Source organism: Solanum lycopersicum, chromosome 9, assembly GCF_036512215.1.
Source record: "Solanum lycopersicum chromosome 9, SLM_r2.1".
Classification (NCBI taxonomy): Eukaryota; Viridiplantae; Streptophyta; class Magnoliopsida; order Solanales; family Solanaceae; genus Solanum; species Solanum lycopersicum.
The window spans coordinates 17,261,032-17,268,876 of NC_090808.1; the positions used below are offsets into that span (position 1 = coordinate 17,261,032).

The 7,845-nt window shown below is 35.6% G+C and overlaps 1 protein-coding gene across 5 annotated transcripts in view; it reads right to left on the reverse strand.

The window, feature by feature from the left end:
- Positions 1–6,695, reverse strand: part of LOC101263933 (uncharacterized) — a 28,108-nt gene extending 21,413 nt beyond the window's left edge. For 2 of the 5 annotated variants that reach the window (XM_019215710.3, XM_004246744.5), the window contains exons 1-10: positions 6,581–6,695; positions 6,318–6,430; positions 6,166–6,241; positions 5,910–6,052; positions 5,258–5,344; positions 3,681–3,764; positions 2,697–2,904; positions 2,146–2,231; positions 1,737–1,968; positions 1,515–1,638 (exon numbers count right to left, since the gene is read on the reverse strand). In XM_019215710.3, the coding sequence (XP_019071255.1) occupies positions 1,515–1,638; positions 1,737–1,968; positions 2,146–2,231; positions 2,697–2,904; positions 3,681–3,764; positions 5,258–5,344; positions 5,910–6,052; positions 6,166–6,241; positions 6,318–6,430; positions 6,581–6,604 (1,177 nt within the window). In that variant the 5' untranslated portion in view covers positions 6,605–6,695. The remainder of the gene's footprint in view (positions 1–1,514; positions 1,639–1,736; positions 1,969–2,145; positions 2,232–2,696; positions 2,905–3,680; positions 3,765–5,257; positions 5,345–5,909; positions 6,053–6,165; positions 6,242–6,317; positions 6,431–6,580) is intronic. The other 3 variants (XM_010327428.4, XM_019215709.3, XM_010327429.4) reach the window with 3 other exon arrangements.
- Positions 6,696–7,845: the final 1,150 nt, after the last annotated feature.

Here is a 7,845-nt window from a genome sequence, read left to right on the forward strand (position 1 = left end):
TCATCGTCGATCTCGCTAGAGAAGATCTAACAAAAATTGAGGTCGAACAAACCTTGTCCACAAACTGTGTGGTTCTAACCTTTACTCAATCTATTCCAACTCCCACTCATCCCACACTTGAGATTCAAAGTGTGCTTGGATTGCTATTCAAAACCAACCAATGCAACAAAAACGTCAGAGAATCGAAAAAGTTTCTTTTCACTCTTTTGCCCCTATAAAAGTACTATTGCCCTAGTATTGAGATTGTGAGACGATTCTGAGCTAGGAGATAGCCTTTTCATTGAATTTTGATCTGTTACCAGCATCAGAACAAGAGATTTGCATCGATTATTCCTATTTTGAGTGGCCCCTTTATTCAAGCATGTTGGTAGTCGGTCCTTCATAACTTAACCTTACTAAACAAAGTGGATTGATGAATTGGTCTAAATTCCTCCGCCAAACCGGTCCACTAACCTAAGGGCATATAGGTCTTATCATTCTCTCGCTTCTCTTTGTAGTCTTGACAAATTTGGACCCCTCATCATCCAGCATGTTAACATTACCCATCTACTGCCATTTCACCATTTTTCTCTACTAGGAACTTTTGCCCCCATAATCCCAGGTCTTTTTACCTTCTCCCCCTCTCTCTTCTCCTCCCTCATTCCTTCTCTTACACTTTTCTGCGCTAGACTTTCAAGGTTAAATTTTAGTGTTAACCAAACCCTTAAATAAAATCACCCCTCTCCACTACCATAGACACTAAATCTTCCCCCCACCCCCACCCCCACCCCTCTAACATACACCTTTACTCTACCATTATCCGCTTGGTTATAGTAAAGATCAATGAAACCTCCACAAATATTCCCAGCTTTTTTGAACAATTCATAACAGTAATACCACAACTGTCGGCATTCTGGCAACATTTATGACCATGAAATCTTCCTTTTTCTTTGTTCTTCACATCTTTTTATCTCCCATCTTTCCAATCAAATAGTTATCGCTCATCCATCTCACAAACTTACCCAGTACACGCATAACTTCTGCCTCAAAAGCAAATTGATACGAAAATATGTCATCCTCCATAGGTGACATTTTCAACCCTGATGGCCCTTCCAAGCCTCCACTGGTCAATCAGTTACTAGCTCTAATGATCTCATCTTCTTCTCAAAAGTCCCAATCAAACAGGTTCAGAGATACTCCGTCCTTGCCAGTAACTAATGATTTGATTGTTTAAAAATGAGTTTAAGCTCATTGTCCACTCTCTTCCATCCCCCCTATAAAGACAGTCATCCAATCAGAGTCTCCTTGTTTGAACGAAAGTTTAGTCTTCTTCCCTCTAAAGAGAACTAGGAGTCTAGCCATCTTTCTACTTTTCTCGGACCTTCATGTATAAGACATGTCACTAACAGATAACTACTCTAGATCTTTTGTTGGTAACAAATAATAATGGAACTAAAAAATGAAATCAAACAGAAAAATCTAGAAAAGATAAGACAAATGTTCCCAGGAGAGAAGAGATTCTATAGAGATAATACCACAATCATCATGGGCATACTCATCTGCAAAGTAATCCAACAAATATTTTCTTCTACAAGTTGACAGCATGCAGTAATGTTGTGCAGCAGAAAATGCTTCCGTAATAGCTTTTCTTTGAGATGCCTGGCCATAAGTCACAAGTATACCTGGATGTGTAATAGCGGTAAAGAGACAAATGCAAGAATACAGTCCTTTTGAACAGGGATGATAGAGTAACATACTGAACGAGCTTCTGCAGAGTAGAAATCAGCTTTTGCAAAGTCACTTCTTGTGAAGTAAAGCCAGCAAGCTGAAGGAACGCCATCTCTACCGCATCGTCCACTTTCCTGGTAGTAAGACTCCAGACTCTTTGGGCAGCCGTAGTGTATCACATACCTTACGTTTGGTTTATCTATACCCATGCCAAAAGCAACAGTTGCAACCATGACATAGAATTCATCTCTGATAAATGACCTGCAATAAGAATTGTAGCCTATACTTCACCCATGACCAAACACTAATGACTCCGGAAAAAAAAAAAAAAAAACTAAAGAAAGCAGATAAATTGGTTTCTGCGGTAGACTTAGGAAGGCCAATTAATCGCCCATACTAGCTTCGAAAGCAAAAGAGCTGAATGAAGAATGATGAAACCTATGAGCCTCCTCACGTGCTTTATTAGCCACTTGACCATGGTAGATACCAGCTTTGATTCCTGCCTCAAGAAGTGATTTGAAGATCTACAAAAACCATGATAATGGTAAATAGGTCATAGCAGCATTGAGTCACTAGTAAAGCATCATGCACTGTTATGATATCATAAGAACAGCAACAGATCCAATGACTTGACACTATTATGCAACAAGAAGGATCAACAGTCTGTCGAAATTAAGAACTCTATCAGAACCTAGCAGGCTAGCACATGGAGAAACAGAGTAAAGAATAAATGGAACTACTAGGAGGAGAAAAACGTTCAGCATTTTCTCAAGTGAAACAAACTGTAAGTGCCAAGCAAGCCAAACTTCATGCATCTAACCACAAACCTTTAGAAAAGACATTGAAGACTAATACTTTGAACATTTCTACTCATTAAGAGATGTAATCAAAGCACGTCCACTGGAAACATATCATACTAGAATGCTAAGAATGTCCCAAGTTGGCAAAACAGAGATCATAGTTTTAACATGGCAGAGATGAAATGTGACCTCTTCAGTGTCTTTGACAGTTGTACAATATACTATTGTTGAATTTGCATTATCTACATATTTAGAGATCTCCTCCACCAGCTGATCAACAAATTGAGAACTACGACTAAAAGATTTGACTCCGTAAAAAAGATTTTTGCGATCAAATGAGCCAATAGCAACATGATGGTCTTTCATCAGCAAGGAGTTCATAATGTCACTCCGAACTCTGAAAATAAAGAAAAGAAATGATTATTCATCCAAGGCTTCAACGAGCCAAAAGAAGAGAAGAAAAATTAAGAAATACAAAGTGGTGTGTGAGCTTATATATACTGGTCCAACAAAGCTATAGTGCAGGTTCAATATTTTTATTACCCGGTAAATGACACTCCATTCTATGAGAGACGCAATAAATACTTTACAGTGATTAGAAGTGGTGACTAGTTTAACCAAAGGCATAAATAGCATAAACTGATCCAGCTTAACTCATAACAGAAGCATACTACAACAACAATGCTTGAAAATTAGGACTAACAGTCAAGAGACGGCTAACACAATAGAATCAACTGTTAGATCCAAGAGAAGCGAGGTAAGGTGGTATAGTTGAGGCTGATTTCTCAAAGTAAAGCTAGCTAACAGTTGAGCTTGGATATAAATTTTCCTTGTATTACTGGGAACCAGCCAATTCACTTTAGTAAACTTCCCTAAAGTACAGTTGTAGATTACATCAAACACTGAAGACACAACCAAACAGTAGAAATTAACATATAAAATAGTGTTTGGTAGAAAGTCTACTGTATGGTCCAGACACTAACAAGCAGCAAGGAAAAAAAATTATGAGATGGACCAAGATTGCAGAGAAGAAACTACATCCAATTAGATATCCTGTCAACCTTGTTTCTGAAGCAGAACATGACCCAAAAATCAATAGAAAAGAAGAAATCGGGGAAGTTATGGAAAAGAAATTTAAGAGAAAAAAGTTAGAGAACTTGAAAAAGTATTTACTTTTCTGTAGCAGTTGCTGTCAAGCCAACAAATGGAACATTCAAAAGAACATTACGCAGCTTGTCCAATTGCTTATATTCAACCCTGCAAAGGAGAAAAGCAAGTTTCTTTAGACAATAGGTAAAACGTAAAAGGGAAAAGAGATATTATAATTCTTACGATCTCTCCTCCAAATAGATCCCATCGATTTCATAGCAGAACTTATCTCTTCTGGAGGTTCTCTTGAGACAACCATGCTTGATGAGACACCATCCAAGAGAAGCAAGTCGCTTTCAAAAGATGTTTCAGATTTCCAGAACTTCCTCTACCTTGCTGCATTGTACTGTCCATCCCTTTGTAAGAGCTAGGCTGCATGTCGTAACAGTAAACATCCCTATCCTTGTGCATTCCACCCTAGAATCTCGCTCTATTCTAGAGAATTAAAAGACTGCTACTTTCAAGCACCCAGTAGTTCAAGTTTCTTCTCAACCTCATATCCTATCCCTTGACATTGCACCGAGATAAATTTGAATTACTATGAAGCTGAGGAAATTGCTTCTTTCTGGGGATCTGCTATCCAGTTGTCAACAAAGAAGGATATTTCTTCTGTCATCTATCCACACAGCAATTGCTTCTTGCTGGTAACTTTATATAAATGTTACTTTTACTGATCAAAAAAGAAAAACATATATCCTTCTATCGTTTCCAATTTAAAAACCCGCTCTTTCCTCAAAATCTAGTGACATAACCATATGATTTTCCAGCAACCCACCCATAAGTTCTTGCAGTGCTTTGGTACACCGTACACCATTCCCCTAGTGATCCTTATTTCTTTATCAAACATATCCACAAGGAATTCCCCTATTTACTGAACCTTCAAAGACACTTCTTTAGGAAGCATCTGTTTTGGGTACTAATTAGATCCTTCTTTTAACACAGGAGGGACCTTTCCATTCTTTATCCGCAGTCTTCCTTAATCTTGAACCCATTGTAATAATTCCCTATTTCATCAAATGGTAATTTTTCACTTTGCTAGGTATCATTTCATCACATACCACTCCACCAACACTGCTGCAATTTAAGTAATTAAATTTCAATGCTATGTATTACAACTTCACTCTTCATCAATCATTTGGTTCTCCCGTCAAACAGAGTCCACATGTTAGCATTGTATACATTTAGGTACTTTTCCTATTTCACTTCACCTTCATTTGTAGGGGACTACTTCCAATTTTATGAATTATTTCTACCTCTCATAAAATCATTATACTCTAGAGTGGTTCTCCATATGGTGAGAAAAAAAATGAACATTTAACCAAGAACAAAAATGGGTACCAAGGTATTTAACTATAATTGTTTCCCATTTATTAGCTAGGAAAAACTGTACAACTAAAAAAATATAATCTTCTTGAGCTTTATTTATCTTCAGCCACTGCTTTTCATATCTCTAAATTGAGATTTTTTTTTGAAGCAACAAACCATACACAGGCAAGATACTCAAATAATACTTCTACTAAAGTCCTTGCCAAATGGACCAGAGAATCCATGAAAAATTCGAAATGTCAAAATATTAGGATAATGTGGTAAAAGGGTCTAACCTGAAATCATGACCCCATTCTGAGATGCAGTGTGCTTCATCAACAGCCAAGAGACACATCCCTGCTTTCAACAATCTTGACCAGAAACTGCAGCACGTTGTGCGAAAAGCAGATGTATAGTTAAAGATGCTAAACTCATTGGAAAAAAACATCTTAAAGATTCTTAACGTGAAAATCATCATTATTTCCAAGTAAAAACCTTGATAAGTGAATGACGGAAAACAATAAAAGCAACAACAGCAAAAATAGTTCACAACAATAGTCAGTCGAAACCTTAACTTAACTGTTTACTGAAAAGTTACAGTAATTTTCTACATGAGCCAAATAGGTACATCTAAGACTGAAGTAAGATTCATGCAAAAAGGTGAAGATGAAATTGAAGGCATCCATCAAAAATATTGGAGCCTAACAAGTTATACAGAAAAATCCTCTTGCCCACAACTTGATATGAAAACTCACATCTGGAGTGAAACTAATCTAAAAACTTGTAGAGAGAAATCATGTATCTTGATGAATTTTTACAGGAAATATAGTATCTGAATAACTGGATATTTGACAAGGCTACAGAAGTAATAAGAATATAAAAGTATTATTTCCCAATTGGTATTCAAGGAGCTTTTTCACTTAGAGACCGTCTTTCCAGATTACACACCTGATAGGAAGAGCACAAGCCTTTTCTGGAGTCATATAGAGAATATCATAGTGACCCAACTCAGCATTGGACTGCACCCCACGATCAGTCTGAGCACTTGAAAGATAGTCAGCTTTAATGCCCCTCTGTTTTAATGTCATGACCTACAACAGGACATTATATCTTTTCAGAAAATATATATATATATATATATATATATATATATATATATATATATATATATATATTATGCTATGAGCAATACAAAGTATTTTACCTGATCTTGCATCAAAGAGATGAGTGGACTTATAACAACAGCAACCTTTCCGGTTATCAGTGGGGGAATCTGATAGCTTAAACAAAAAATTCAAGCAAAATGTTGTGAATAGTTTCTAAAATATTGACCAAAAAAAAATAGTTGAAGCTTACCACAATGATTTGCCACTACCGGTGGCCATTATAACCAAACAGTCTTTTCCATCTAAAATCTTCTCAATAATTTCCTTTTGATAAGGTCGAAACTCAGTGTATCCAAAATATTTCTAAAACCATATGAAACCAAAATGTCATCAAAACAAAGGCAGAAATACTAATAACAAAATACATGTGCTGTGGGTTGAACAAAAAAAAAACTTTAAACTTAAATCAGGAAATCAAAAGATAGGTTAATGAAGGGAAAAAATGAAGAAAACCTTAAGTGTAGACTTCATGTCCATTATCAAGAGGAGCGAATCGCCGTGAACGTTTCTTACTTTACGGCTAAGAGGTAGTAAATGGTTTATAAGGTTTTAAAATAAAATGGGCCGTCATATAAGTTTTAACTATTGTGTGTAACTGACACTTATATGATTAAAGTTGATATTTTGGTCCATTAAATTAGATGAATGGTAATTGACTAAAATCTAATTTAATCAATTTTGATGGGAATTGAAATTGGGGGAAGCCACCAGCAAGCTGTATCAGAGGGGAAATAAATTATTTTTCCCCACCTCTCGTCATATTTTTTTTCTTCCTCTTCTTCTTTTTCGTCGTTCTTGCTTGCTTGATTGTCTTTCTTCTCGTTCTCTTTATCTTTTCTTCTTCTTTTCGTACATTATTGGTCTTGGTTGCTAGTCCTTGAGCTTTCTTCTTTTCTTCTTCTTAAATCAGATTTAACTAATTTAATCAATGGATTAGATTTTGGTTGCTCTCAATTGAAATTAAATCATAAATGATTAGGGTCACACACCATTGTTTTGATATGTAAAATTAATAGTTGTTTGAAATCATTCATCATCATTTGGGCACCTGCAATTTTTTTCAATAATTTGCATTAGCATGTCCAACAGATTATTATATGTTGCAACAATTGACTATTGAAACAAATTATAGGCATATGTAGCAACAGAAAGATTATTTCAATAGCAACACAATTGACAGATTTGCAACATATAACTTACACAAGCTGCAACATATAACTTACACAAGTAGCAACTTATGACTTGCATGTCTCAATCGACATGATAGTTATATAATACCATTGTAAATCATTGTTTTAAGTGTTATATCATATTTTTATTGTTTAATTATGGTTTAAAGTACAAAATTTTTATCTAAGTTGACATTTTTTCATCCCTAAATTGCTCAATTTATCGATTAAGTCATCCTTGAAGTGACACATGTGGCAACATATGCACGTTCTGTTGAGAAAATTGCAACAGATATGTCATATGTGGCAACATATGCACGTCCTGTTGGAAAATTGCAACAGAAATATCATATGTGGCAACATATGCACGTCCTGTTGGAAAATTGTAATAGAAATATCATATGTGACAACATATGCATATCATAAAATGATCTTTTGGGGGTTAATTCAATTAGATTGTCACCTAATTCAACATGTAACGCTAATATATAGTCCTATAACATGTCTAAGTACAAAATCATGGTCTAATACAACAACATTCATTAATTC